The sequence below is a fragment of the Carassius auratus genome, chromosome 34 (assembly GCF_003368295.1).
Source record: "Carassius auratus strain Wakin chromosome 34, ASM336829v1, whole genome shotgun sequence".
In the NCBI taxonomy this organism is placed as follows: Eukaryota; Metazoa; Chordata; class Actinopteri; order Cypriniformes; family Cyprinidae; genus Carassius; species Carassius auratus.
The window spans coordinates 19,938,918-19,953,318 of record NC_039276.1 but is presented as its reverse complement, the minus strand read 5'-3'; the positions used below and the strand labels follow the sequence as shown (position 1 = coordinate 19,953,318).

Genomic DNA, 14,401 nt, shown 5'->3' with positions numbered 1-14,401 from the left:
TTCTAAAGAGGGTAAGAGAAACTTAGTAAGCAATGCTCTTCCAGCACTTCAGAATTATAAATTCTGATTTCTCATCACACACTCTGAGAGTGAAAACCAGGGGTAATGACTGTTCAGCAATGTAATTAATAACGGCCCATCTCTTCCCTTAATTTCCTATTAACCGTGAGATCTGTGCTGGCTGATCTGAATTTATAATTGTTTCCCAATGCATAAAAAATGTTTCAAGCAGGAATGGTCTGCATTTGAACATTTGACATTTGCTCTTTTGATAATTCTTATTTATTTATGCTCATTTGAAATGGAAAATACAGTACAAGCATTTAGATTAGTCGTTTGATTTGTGAACCAGATTTGAGTAAATTGTTAATTCAACGAAAACCCTATGTCCGTAGGGATTTATTTGTTGATGTCATTAGTGCAGAAAATAGGTCTTCACCGTCTAATGTATTTATCTACTGCATTTAAATGAATGAATGACCATAAGACAACAAACTCCCATGCATCGAGCATTGTTTTTCCTGCTGTCTATGGCTTTATCACAACAAACCTGTGACCCATTTTGGGGTCACGACCCACCAATCATGAAGCAGTGAGTCTAATGAATAAGGATGTTTCTCCACACACAGAATTAGGAAGCTGTACGGTACGAGTGTGTCTTGGGCTAGACGGATGTGATACCTGTGAGAAGGTGTGAGATGCTCATGTTCCCACTGCAGGGCTGCATCATTGGCTGAGGTGTGTGTATGTCAGGTTGGGGTGAGGACCCGGTCAGGACAGGTGCAGGCGCTGAACACTGGTCCTCAGCTCTTGCTCCCTGCACTAATGAAGTTTAGGGGCTTTGTGAAGTTGTGCTTGGTTAGTCTGGCAGGCTACGAGGACTCAGTGTGCAGGGATTTACCTTTGAGACGTAATGAATATGGTCTTACTTCTTCAAATCACATGTCCTTTGTTCATTCTGATGGGAAAGGGTCTTCTTCACGGTCTCCCTAATCCTGTGCTTGAAGCCTGCTTTTACTGGTCTTGCCTCATCCTCTCTCTCTCTCTCTCTCTCTCTTCGTCTATCTCTCTGCTATACGCTCCATCACAACAGAAGCTCGTAGCTACAAAAGGGGTTATTTTAAGAGCAGACACCAACTCACTTGGGGCATGTGTTGCATTCATCTCCATTGATCTCTTGGCTTGAGGATTTGAAAGTGCTGTCGCATTACTGCAGGACTTACCAGACTGTTTAACTGTTAATAATAATACTTTTTTAAATCTCATTTCTTAGTAATGCAATTATTTAATACTTCCATTTATAATTTCAGCCATTAATTATTTAATCAAATAGTGAACAGTTAAATATGTCATTCATTCATTGTTAAAACATTTTTTTTTTCTGCATAAGTGCAGAGTTTAAGCTATTCATAGGTTGATCTCTACAAAAAAAGTGAAATTTGTGGCACTTAGAAAAATACTGTGCTTGTTTTCAGTAAGGAGGCTTTCTACAATATCTAGAGAAAGCATGTGTTAGTGTTCCTAGTGTTAGACTCGGCTGGCACAGAACATGATATTATAAACTTGTAATTTTACTCAAGGGGCAACAGCTGTTTTTCAGCCAGTCATGTGAGTTTTAAACAACAAATGACATGTAATTAGAGCATTTAAAATGCAGATTTAATCATAAGTAACTAAATATAAAATGAATATAATGAAAAACATTTCGAGTTGCAAAGGCAACATTTATCATTGTCCTTTAGTTAAATTTGATGTATTAAAACTACTCAACTAAACTTAATAGGGTATTGAAATAAAAGTAAAAAAAACAAAACAAAAAAACATAAACTATATAAGTATATAAGCATATTTAAAAAAATCTAAACTAATAAAAATGATAAACCACATAACAAAATGACTAAAACTTTAGATTTAAAATGGGAAAAATAATTCAAAATTTAAATAAAAAAAATGCTTTGAACTTTAGCAAAGTTTATTATTTAATTGGATAAAAAGTATAGTTTTGACTGGGTTGGAACTGGTTGCAATTGCAAGTTACATAGACATGAAAATAAAATTCAGAAACCCTTGTTTTTAGCGGCACCGGTTGCTGTTAAGTGAACTGCAGCCTTCAACGTATTTGCTCGTGCTTGCACTCGTGCACACTTGATGGGAAGTTTGGATGGATTTACTGACTCGGATCTCTAAATCGCATTCATCAAAATGAACAAATATTTTTTCAAGTCATTTCATTCATTCCAGCAGAATATAGTTAAAATGTTACACGTTAATAGCCAAATTCCCCAACACATCTATTTAAGCGACTTTGATCACATTTAGAATAAGAAAAATATACTATAATGCTATCTTTCGAGTCTTCCGCTTTGAGTCTTCTGCTTTGCATGTGCCTGCTTCCCGACTTAAAGAGATAGTGAAAAAAAAATGAAAATGAAAATGTTATGTTTATTTTTTAGCTCAAACCATTGCAGTCTATCAGTCTTATAATGTAAGTTGATGGGAATCACAGTTTTGAGAGTCAAAGAACATACACAAACAAAACCAAATTAAACCCTGTGGCTCCTGTCGATACACTGATGTCTAAAGACACGAAACGATCAGTCTGTACAAGATACTGAGCAGTATTTATATCAGGTTTTTTTTTCCACTGATGCACTAAAATGCCTGAACGTCCTCGACACAGCCTGCGCATGAGGCGTCTTCTTCCTGTTGCTTTACGGTAGTGATGCGTCGTTCTTGAATGATTCATTCATTTTGAACGAATCTTTAATGTGACTCGGGAAGAACGAGTCGTCTCGCGTGATTCGTTCACTCGCGCATGCACAATAATCTATAGGTTCTGTTCTGCTAGTAGTAATTCACCTGTGAATCCATGATTAAGACCTTAAAGGTCCCGTTTTACGCGCTTTTTTGAAGCTTTGATTGTGTTTACAGTGTGCAATATAACATGTGTTCATGTTTTGCGTGTAAAAAACACAGTATTTTTCAAACAATTCACCTATCTGTATGCCGCTGTTTTCACTGTCATAAAAACGGGCTGATGACTTCCTAGTTCTATAAAGTCCCTCCTTCAGAAATACGTGACGTGAGAAATACGTTTTTTTGCACAGCCCTAACATCTAGTTAACAAAGCTAAACAGCGTTGCCCTTTGTGTAATAAGTTACAGAAACTGTTAAACGCACCAACTTAAATAATAAAATACACTTACTGGTTGTGGTCCATAAACAACGCCTTCTCCAAACAAAGAGGGAACTGCTCCACCTTCAAGGATAATCTTTGTGCGAATCCTGCATTAAACTGATTGAGATTGAGGAAGTTGTCCTCAGCAAGCTGTCCTCAGCTAAATGTGCTGCACATAGTTTTACCTGTGGATTATAATTTTCGGGAACCGAGTTAAACATAAACCATTATTCTCCAAGTACAGCGTCCCTGAGAAGCCCAAACAAAGATGATTGGACTCCAAGATGAAAATGACAGCGTTTCGATTACATGTCGAACACAAACGCAGCTGTTCCTTCTTCTCTGTTGGAATGCAACAAGGCCACGCCCCCCTTTTTGTGAATTCATGTGGGCGGAGGGTAGTAAAAAAACTGTTTTAGTGACGTCATTACTGCAGGAACTAGAGGGATGTAGTCCAAACGGGTCGTTTTTTGTAGGCGAATTCTGTTAAATCAAATATCTCACTTGGCATTGAACTTTGAGCTTTATAATTTTACAGATATTATTTATACTCTAACAACAACATTACACACTAACTAAAGTTTAAAACATGGGATCACGAAGAAGGGGACCTTTAATTTACAATTCTGCAGTATTTAATAATCAGCCATTGTGTGTTAGATGCCTGAAGAAAGTAAAGAAAAAAATCACAAGCTGCCGTACAACAGTTAACAACTCTAATGAGAAATATTCTCCACATCCTCCTCAGTATGCAAAAGGAAGATAGTCTTCAGGAAATTAATTAGTCATTCAGGCACCAGGAAGCCTCAGGATGTTGTGCTGAAGTGAACTATTGTGCTGTACCTGAGCCTGCAGATGGGCACCTGCTCGGCTAAGCAGAGTGATTTAGATGATCACAAATAAGTCACAACATCTCTGTCTCAAGACTAGGGCTTTTGGAGATTATTTTAACAAACAAGTGAATGTGCCAGAACACACAAAACACAAACTAATTATCCAGTGACCAGATGGCCAGCAACACACCAGTCATGTAAACATTCACACTCGTGTGGGATCAAGCCAAAGCATGTTTCTCCAAATGAAATGAAACATTGTTTGAATGCCTGTGACATTCTGCAATTCATCAGCAGTTTGACATTCTGCAATTCATCTAAAATGTAAAAGGTTTCAGCTCCTCTGTAATTATTCTTGATATACTTTTTATGACCTCGTGTTAATTGAGAAACTACATGGAGTATTTGTGCTTTTAAAAACATTTGTCATAATTCTTCTTTCTTTTAAAATAATTAGTGGAGGCTTTTTAGTTATTATAATGGTGAGAAATAGTATGTTGAAGTCGTAACAAAAATTATTATTATTATTATTATTATTACACCCTTGCTCCCTAGAAAATAAATGAGTTAAAATATTAATTGATTATGCATTGATCTTTTGGGACAACATAACCCATAAATAGCTCACTCATGTTTATCATAGTAAAACAAATAAAAAGTGAATAGTTAATAGCAGTTTGATCTTCTGTAATTCATCAGCATTTTAACATGCTTTTATTTAAATTTAATTTAATTAAAAAATGCTTCAGCTCTATTTATTCTGTATACACTTTTTATGGCATTAACTGAGAAAATACATTAAATATTTGTTCTGTTAAAAATGTATTTGTAGTTTCGTATTTGAACAAGAACAAATGGAGGCTTAACAAAAAAGCACAATAAAAACAACAATAATAATAATAATAATAATAATAATAATAATAATAATAATAATAATAATAATAATAATAATAATGCAATTCCACCAATGGTGGCTAGAAAATAAGATTAAAATATTAATTCATCATACACTGACCTTTTTTAACAACATGCCCCATTAGCACATTATAGGCCTTCAGTAAAACCTAAACTTTTAAACAATTTTGAAACACAAGAAAATTCAAAAGTGTAGAAAAAAATATTTTAAAGAAATACCAAACCAATGTTTTAGCTATAACATACAGTATATATGTGTGGTTTTAATTTAAAACCTTGATGTTGAATAACAAACATGGACATGGTAGAAATGTATAAATATAATATAATTCATAAATATTAATGTGCTTCTGAGAATTCTTTATTACTGTACTATGGTTTAATACTTGTGTGATTTTGTTGTGTCACACATTCAGTGATAACTCCATACTTATGCAGTTGAACTCAATCCCTCTATGCATCTCTAATGTAGATGTAAACACATTCTTAAACAGCTAATTAATCTTAAATCAGATAAGCCGTGGTTTGTCAGCGCTGTCGCTGGTGTTTGTTGGAAGCCACACACAGTGGAAATGGACTGTATCAGATTGCACCTCTTTGCCTCAGCGGGCTGTCATGGTTTGTTAACAGCGAGAGCTCATTATCATGGATGAAGGGGGTCTGAGGGGGCTCAGTATAAATACCTGCACACGCCCTGCTGGTGTCACACAGGTGTGCTGAGTAGTGAGCATCTAGAGTCATGACCTGCCAGGCCTTCAGCACCACGGACTGCTTCACTACTCTGAGCGGAGACTCGGCCGCTCTGCCGCTGCTCATGCATCACAGCGGAGCCGCAGACTGTCTGCCCGTCACCAGCCACACGGCCAACATGATGCCTTCAGGTACATCTGATGATCACACAGTCATTCACAACTGAGAGCAGGGAAAACATCATGCTGAATGATAACAATATAATGCAACTAACTAAATGTGTAGAGTTAGGGTATCTAAATAAATCATCTTAATAACTGTTTAAAACGACAAGGAAATGTGTCCCTTTTATTGCTGGTGTCAAAACTGTGCAGTATTTTGGTGCAAATCCATCTGGCATTTAGCGATGATGCTAATGCAGTATTTGATCCATGTGTTTGGCTGGTACAGTTCTGCTGGTATTTATTTACACAATTGTCAGTTTTCCCATTAGACTCTGTCACATTTTTTTTTTTTACTTTTATATTTAATTAATTTGAAACAAAACCAGCTTAGCACAACCGATCAAACACTATAATTAAGGATTTAAAAATGGTTTATTTAAACATTTTATTAAAACTACAGTTCAAAAGTTTGGGGTCTGTAAAATGTTTATGCTCACCACTGCAATTTATTTCACCCAAAATACTGTAAAACCAGTTACATTTTATTACAATAAAAAAAAAAAACTGTTTTATATTGTAATATATTTGAAAAAAAGTAATTTATTTCTTTGATACCAAGCTGGATTTTCAGCATTATTACTCCAGTCTTTAGTTTCACATGATTTCTTAAGTTCAAAAAAATTAAAAATTGCTTAATATTTTTGTGGAAACTATTTTCTTTTTTTCTTTTTTATGAATAGAATGTTGACATCATAAATTCATAAATAGAAAGCTGACATCACTTTTGATCAATCTAATGCATCCTTGCTGATCAGATGTGTTCATTTAAAATGTCTGTGGAAGCTGTAAAAGATTTATTTAATCTTTGATCTATTGAAAGTTCAACGTATTTGTTTGAAGTTTATATATATATATATATATATATATATATATATATATATATATATATATATATATATATATATATATATATATACATATAAATACATATAAATACATATATATATATATTATAAATGACTTTTGAACATTTTAATTAATCCTTGCTGAATAAAATCATTTGTTTATTTAAAACAAATTTTATATCACTAAATATATCACTATTGTATGAATAATTTCCAAAAAAAAAAAAAAAAGATATGAAAGAAGTGGCATCCGCTGCATAAGCTGTCTATAGTCTAAGTCTATAATTGTACTTTTATAGATCATTCTCAACTCTGCAAATGATAGCATTTGTCCATTGGGCATACTTTCCTTCAGGTTTTTATGAAACACACAGAACAAGCTCAAGGTGATGAAAGAGACAGACACTGGACTACGAGCGGATGTTCTTTAGACCTAGTCTATATGACCCTAGAGTTCACATATTATTTGATATTATCTCCAGTCCTCACTGCTGTCACCACTCACAATCTGTCTGACTCTCACTCTGAGGAATGACCTTTCCAAAGATCACATCTCTTTGTCCCAGGGGAAATGTTTTTGGAGAGATATCACCAAATCAAAGTTTAATGCATTGAACAATGTCTTTCATATCAGAAAAACACATTTTACTGCGATTCAAATTAGAGGAGCAGGCAAGATTGTGTAATGTTTTTTTTTAAAGTACCTTTTGTTCACAGAGGCTGCCTTTATTTAAAAAAAAAAAGAATAAATAATAATAATATTGGGAAATACTAAATTTAAAATAACTGTTTTCTGAATTTTCAGCATCATTACTCCAGTCTTCAGTATCACATGATCCTTCAGAAATCATTCAGATATGATGATTTGATGCTCAAGAAACATTAATTATCATCAGTGTTGAAAACTGATTAATACTTTCTGAAAACTGGTAGATTTCAGGATTCTTTAAAGAACAGAATGTTCCAAAGAACAGCATTTGTTTGAAATAGAAATCTTATTTAGAAACATTATAAATGTCTTTTCCTGACATTTCAGTTTAATGCGTCTTTGCTGAGTGAAACTATTAATTTCTTTCAAACTCTAAAAAAAGAATAACTCTGACTGACCCTAAACTTTTAAAAGGTAGGGTATAATTTATCAGATGGTTTTTAGTGACACCTCTCACTATCAGGAGCAAGACAAACATTAATTTATTGAAATAAATGGAAATTATGTAGACGTGGCTAATCAGCTCAATTTGCACAGCTGTTACTTCTTCAAAGATAATTATCAAAGCAGACATATTATTATGTTGACAAGTTGATGGATAAATTATCATGTACGTATTTTGTCCCGGTTTTGTCTCACACGCGAGAGAACATAAGTGAAAGTCTTGTCAGAAACTCAGTGAATTGAGTAAATCTCCGCTCATTGTTTGCCATAGTAAATCATATTTCTTATGCATAATTATTGAACTGTGCAATTCAGCCCGGGCTCTGAGCCAGAAGATGCAAAACTCTCAAATGAAATGTTTTGGCATTTTTATTCATGCACATATGCCCTCCGTTAACTCAGTCCCGCTTACACCTGCGGAAAGTGGCTGGGAATGTCAGAGTGTACAGCTTTCTGAAGTTTGAAGAGTTATTCATCATAATGTGGTTGTTAGTGTATCTGAGGATTTAACTGCTGGCACTCTGGATAAAACAAAGGTTGATCGCATTATTTCTGCATGCATTGCTGTCTGACTCTCTATCTAGGATATATCACAGATATTAGTGTCTGGTTTATTCCCCATAGGTCTCCCTCTGGTCCAGTCATCCAAACGCTCTCATATGCACCTGTCCGCTTCTGCTTTAGGCAATGAATCAGCCAGCCTGCACTACTCAATGCCCCCATGTCAATATAATAACCAGCAGACCACCTACGGCATGATGGCAGGTACGCCAAGTTATGCAAGTTACACTCTTCTGTGCATATGTACTACTGTACATCATAAACACACACAGAAATACAGGATTTAGTTTGTGTGTGTGTGTGTGTGTGTGTGTGTGTGTTATGTATGATCTCTGTCTCCAGCACAGGAAATGCACTCTGCCAGCATCTCTCAGACCCGCATCCTGCAGACCTGCAGCATGCCTCGTGCCAGCATGGTCAACAGTGCCAACTCACTGCAAGGTACAACCTGTGCTTAAATCCAAACCTTCAGCCCCATCACATGCACGTGTGTGCAGTGCACTCCTGTTGAGATCTGGCAAACAGAACAGCCAAGTGTACATATTGTACAAGTTCAAAGTCAGCCAGAATAAATAATGTATAATCCGAGAAAAATGATGATCCACTACAATGACAGCAGCGCGTGCGTGTTTGTGCCACACTTGACTTGCACTACTAGAAATGTGAGCGTTTACTTGGTGGTTTCAATATGTTTGTGCTTCCATCTAGTGTCTGTGGCAGGAAATAACAAGCGTGTCTAGCGTTAGGTTTAGTGATGCATACAGAATAAAATAATAATTATAATAAAAAAACAATACAAATAATTAACCCTTGCATTAAAGGTGCTGTAGGGAACTTTTGTAAAAATATATTTTTTACATATTTGTTAAACATGTCATTATGTCCTGACAGTAGAATATGAGACAGATAATCTGTGAAAAAAATCAAGCTCCTCTGGCTCCTCCCAGTGTCCTATTGCCATTTGCAGAAACTCCATCGCTCCCGGTAAAAAATAACCAATCAGAGCTGCGGTCCGTAACTTTGTTTGTGTTCAAAATGTAGAAAAAAAATGTATATAATAAGCGAGTACACCATGAATCCATTTTCCAAACCGTGTTTTTAGCTTGTCCTGAATCACTAGGGTGCACCTATAATAAGTGTTTATATTCGGACTATTTTAGATTGCTTCGGGGATACCGCGGCGGAGTAACCCAGTACCTTTGTGATTCTTCATAGACATAAACAGAGAGAAGTAGTTCCGGCTACGATGTTCTTCCGCAAGACGCAAGCAGTTCTGTTTATTAACCGCTAGAGCATCAAAAGTTCCCTACTGCAGCTTTAACCTTTGATTTCACATTTGCCTGTATTGGATTATAACTTTATAATAGAATCATATTAATGTTTATGCATTATGAATATTCTACATGTAAAAGAAATAGGCTACATTGATTTGCCTTTTGGATCATATAATTCTCGCCACTGAATTCAACTTCCATTTTAAACATAAATACAGTGTGTGTGAGGAAGAGGTGATATTGCTCTGAATATATCCAGCCACTAGAGGGAGATGCAGATCAATTTATTCTTAAAACAGTAAAGACTATATTGCAAAATTGCATTTTGAATAAGCTATTTCACATAACAGTTATATATATATATATATATATATAACTTTTGAACACAATGAAGATGGCCAAATTTGTCTTATATTATTGAAATATATTTTTTTTCCATTTAGTTCTGCCCTTCGTAAGCAACAGAAGATACTTGTATGTTTCCCGGAACACAAATTAAGTACAATTTACCTTGATCTTCAAATTCCAAAAGTTTTCACCCCCCCAGCTCTTAATGCATCTTGTTTCCTTCTGGAGCATCAGTGAATGTTTGAATCTTTTTAAATAGTTGTGTTTGAGTCCCTCAGTTGTCCTCAGTCTGAAAAGATGCTTCTCAAAATCATAAAGTCACTGCTGGAAAGGGTTCAAATATGCAAAGATGCTGGAAACTGAAGAATATGCAGGACCTTAAAGATTTTTCTGAAGAACGCTGCTCAGTTAACTGTTCAGAACAAACAAGAGACTCATGCACAACCAACACAAAACAGAAAGACAGTCGAGGATCATCAGGTAACAGAACACAGTATTAAGAACCAAGGGTTCCCAAACTTTTGAATGGGGTTATTTTAATAATTTCAGCAATTTTTTTGTCTTGTGGACTAAATGTTAATATCTTTTATGCACAATATCTTACTCAGGACAGTACTAAATAAAATATAACATGCATTTAGTATGATCTCTCTTATTTTTTGAAAATTACTCATATTTTTACAGATTCTGCAAGGGGTGCCCAAACTTTCGATCCCCACTGTATATATATATATATATATGGAAGCTTTAGCCTAAGTTCTGCCAGGAAGACTCAATCACTTCGTCACTAATTACCTTCATCATTATCCAATCACGTCTTTATACTCCTGTATAAAACATCGTACTTACACATGTTTGAGTTCACAGATGCCGACGCGACAACAACCTCCACCCTCCCCACCACCACCAGGATGGTCCTGTCCTTACCTTCCAGGGGGGTCCGCTGCGCCCCTGCCTTCGTCTTCAGGCAGGAAATGCAGATTCGCTACCCTCGGATTACGAACCATGGACGGGGCCTTCCGCCAAAGAAATTTATAATTGCGCTTGCTGAGCTGTCAATAAATGTATGCTTCGTACATTTTATCTCCCGAGTCTTTCTGGTAGAAATACACACACACACACACACACACACATGCATACATACACATGGAAAAAAGTGCAGTTTATTTGGGAGTATTATAGGTGTTTTTTTATTTAATTATTATTTGGAATATGTGGAAATGGTAACTGAGTAATTGGTAATCCTTTTATAGTTTTGTTCAACCTTCAGTTATTCGTCCCACAGGAGCTCTGGCTCCACGCCTCTATAAGTTCCCAGAGCACGGTTTGGGCTTACCGCCGCTGCCCCAGTCCCTGCTCACGGACGGACATTATCTACATTCAGCTGCACAGATTGTTTGTTTGATTTTTGTTTGGTCATTTCTCTGCCTAAATTGGCAACTCTAGACCAGAATAATCAGCACATGTAAATGAGACTTCATGCAGTATATCAACATTTTTTTAAGTAAAACTTTTAATTTGATGTTATTACAAAGTGCACTTTTTTGAATCATTACTTATGTGTGTTACGAAACATAAACATTTTATTTCATTAATATCCCAGCTAACAAAATATGTTCTAAGATGTTTTAGGTACATCAAAAGTGCACATTCAATACAATTCAGAACACTGCTTTTGCACAAGGGGTTAAAGCTTCTCCTTACTTTTAGCTTTGATTGACAGGTTACACACAGACCAATGTTGGTGAAGCGCTGGCGGCTGTGCACGGCTCTGAATTCAGCCAAACCACCATCTGCCGCTTCGAGAACTTGCAGCTCAGCTTCAAAAACGCCTGCAAGCTCAGATCCATCCTGGCAAAGTGGCTGGAGGAGGCCGAGCAAGCCGGTGGTGAGTCAGTCCACACACTCCTGAGTCAGATTGCTCTTTATTTATTTACCTACCACTATCATACCTGAGTTTCTAATGAAAACACAAGATGGTAGAATTACCTAACTCTAATTTGTGATTCCCATCAGCTCTTTTAAATGAGAAGATGGGCATGCAAGAGCGTAAACGCAAACGGAGAACATCCATCAGGTAGATTAGGATCTGAACTAAAAAACATAAGCCACTGTATCAGCATCTCCATCTAATTAATACCTAATTAGTTCTTAATTCCCTCCCTCAGTCTTGGGGCTAAGGAAGCCTTAGAAAGGAATTTTGTGGAGAAGAGTAAGCCATCATCTCAGGAGATGGTGCGGATGGCGGAGGGTCTCCTTCTGGAGAAGGAGGTGGTGCGGGTTTGGTTCTGTAACCGCAGACAGAGGGAGAAGAGGGTCAAAACCAGCCTACATCACAGCTCCTTCATGGCCAAAGAGATCACGGCCTGTAGATCTTGTGACTATCTACAGGCAAAACATCACCACCAACCTTTGGCAGGGAGTGGGTTTATTGTGAGAGTGAGGACATGGAGTGACCAAAAAAAAAACACATGTCTGAATGTTATATCAAGGAAATACAATTTTAAACCAAGTGACATATGTAAACAAACTGTGACATTATGAAACATGTTTGCATTTGGAAAAGGTCTCTAGGTGTTTTTAGTAGATGTCTGAATTCAGTTTTCCTCAACTTCACACAAGTGTCATATCAGAGTATTCACAGTTGTGGACTAATTTATTAATATATGATACATTAACATTTTATAAATAATAGTGTCTCAGTATTTCTCTTAATAATGTACACCCACTCTTTTGTCATATGAAACCCAACAAATTTCTGATCTCTTTCTTTTGTTTTCTTTTTTGTTTTGTTTAAATACAGTTTTATAATGCAATGACATTCATAGATTATTAGGTGTGCCTATAGTGTCCACATTATTTTATTCTATTGTCTTTGCTTTAATAAATCAGATGATTTACACAACCCTTTTACTGGAACTTAAACTTGAGCTATGAAAAGACATATTTTATATAAATATGTTTTTACATTTTTATAAATGATTTGCTCTCAAATGAAATGTTTGTGATTCTATAACCCAAAGAGAACATGTGTAGAATAGAATATTGATACTTTTTAAAAAAAAGTTGTTAATGTATTTATCATTAATATATTTAAATGAATTCCAAAGTTTAATATATTAGCAAAAAACAAACAAAAAAAAATTCAGTTTTGTATGAAGCAACCGATTGTCATTTGTACAGAGATTTCGTCCAAATAAATAACTTACATTGTAGCCATGCTTGATTTGTCATATTATCATAAGATCCTGCATGTCATTAGCGGCTCTGCTGCAATCTGTTTATTATAATGGGGATTACATGCTTCACATGAATTGTAACATGGTAAGTGTGTTGTGATTCAGATTATTAAATATAATCAAACATAGTTGTATAGAGAGAATGAAGCATCATGTGTGTATGTGGCATGCGTTCATTTAATGTGTGGTTTACTGCAGACGGTGTAATCATCAGACTCTGCTGGGTTTTCTTTACAGTATTACATTGTTCCTCACAGTGTTATAACGAGGCAGCTCGGCCTCTCACCTGCACACAAGTGCTCTCAGCAGAGAGATATTACTGATGATCTACTGTATATGATGATCATCCTCTCCTGCTGTTGACTGTCACCCCATCTGATCTAATAATAAAACAAATACAGTATACTCTGGGATGATTTTGGCAGGATTTGGCATATTTCATTCATAAAAAAAACTTACAATAATACATAAAAACAATAAAATTATGTATTTGGCCTTATGTATTTCAGCAGACTCTGCCGTTGAATGGTTTTACAGTCCTGCAGAAATGTTTGCAGCAGTCACACATCCGAACCTCATTAAATTACTTTAAAATGAACAGACTACACCACTGTTCACTGAAGAAAGGTCACTCTACAAACTCATTAAGACCTTATTTAAAAATCACGTTTCGGTATGATTATGAATAACAATGTCTAATTTAATGAAATATGAGATGCTTTGAAAGGCCATTAGAACAATTGTAGAGGCTCGTAACATTTTGACTACAGCTTAAATGTTTAACAGACCAGTACAAGCCCTCTTCATTTTCAGTTGGCCTCTTAATGGTCATAGCTAACCGTACGGTTAAATGCTGAAACAGGTTGAAACACCAGTTTATTAATTAGAAAATCAAATCAAACCATAAACTGTACACACACACACACACACACACACACACACATATATATATATATATATATATATATATATATATATATATATATTTTTTTTTTTTTTTCATTCACCGTTAATCACTAAAATCACCTCTAGTCCTCACGCTGTTCATTCTCTCCAGATGGCAGACCTGACTGTGTAAATCTGTGTAAATGTGTAAATAATGTAAATCGATGAGGGAAGCTCACAGGACTGATTATTTCTG

General features: G+C 35.6%; 1 protein-coding gene across 1 annotated transcript; it reads left to right on the top strand.

Moving 5' to 3' along the window:
- Positions 1-5,549: 5,549 nt before the first annotated feature.
- LOC113053773 (pituitary-specific positive transcription factor 1-like) lies at positions 5,550-13,141 on the top strand. The gene is given in 7 exon segments (XM_026219040.1): positions 5,550-5,807; positions 8,463-8,603; positions 8,742-8,840; positions 11,307-11,416; positions 11,654-11,909; positions 12,038-12,098; positions 12,190-13,141. Coding segments are annotated over 7 exon segments (1,185 nt in total). The 5' UTR covers positions 5,550-5,665; the 3' UTR covers positions 12,566-13,141.
- The last annotated feature ends 1,260 nt before the right edge of the window (positions 13,142-14,401 follow it).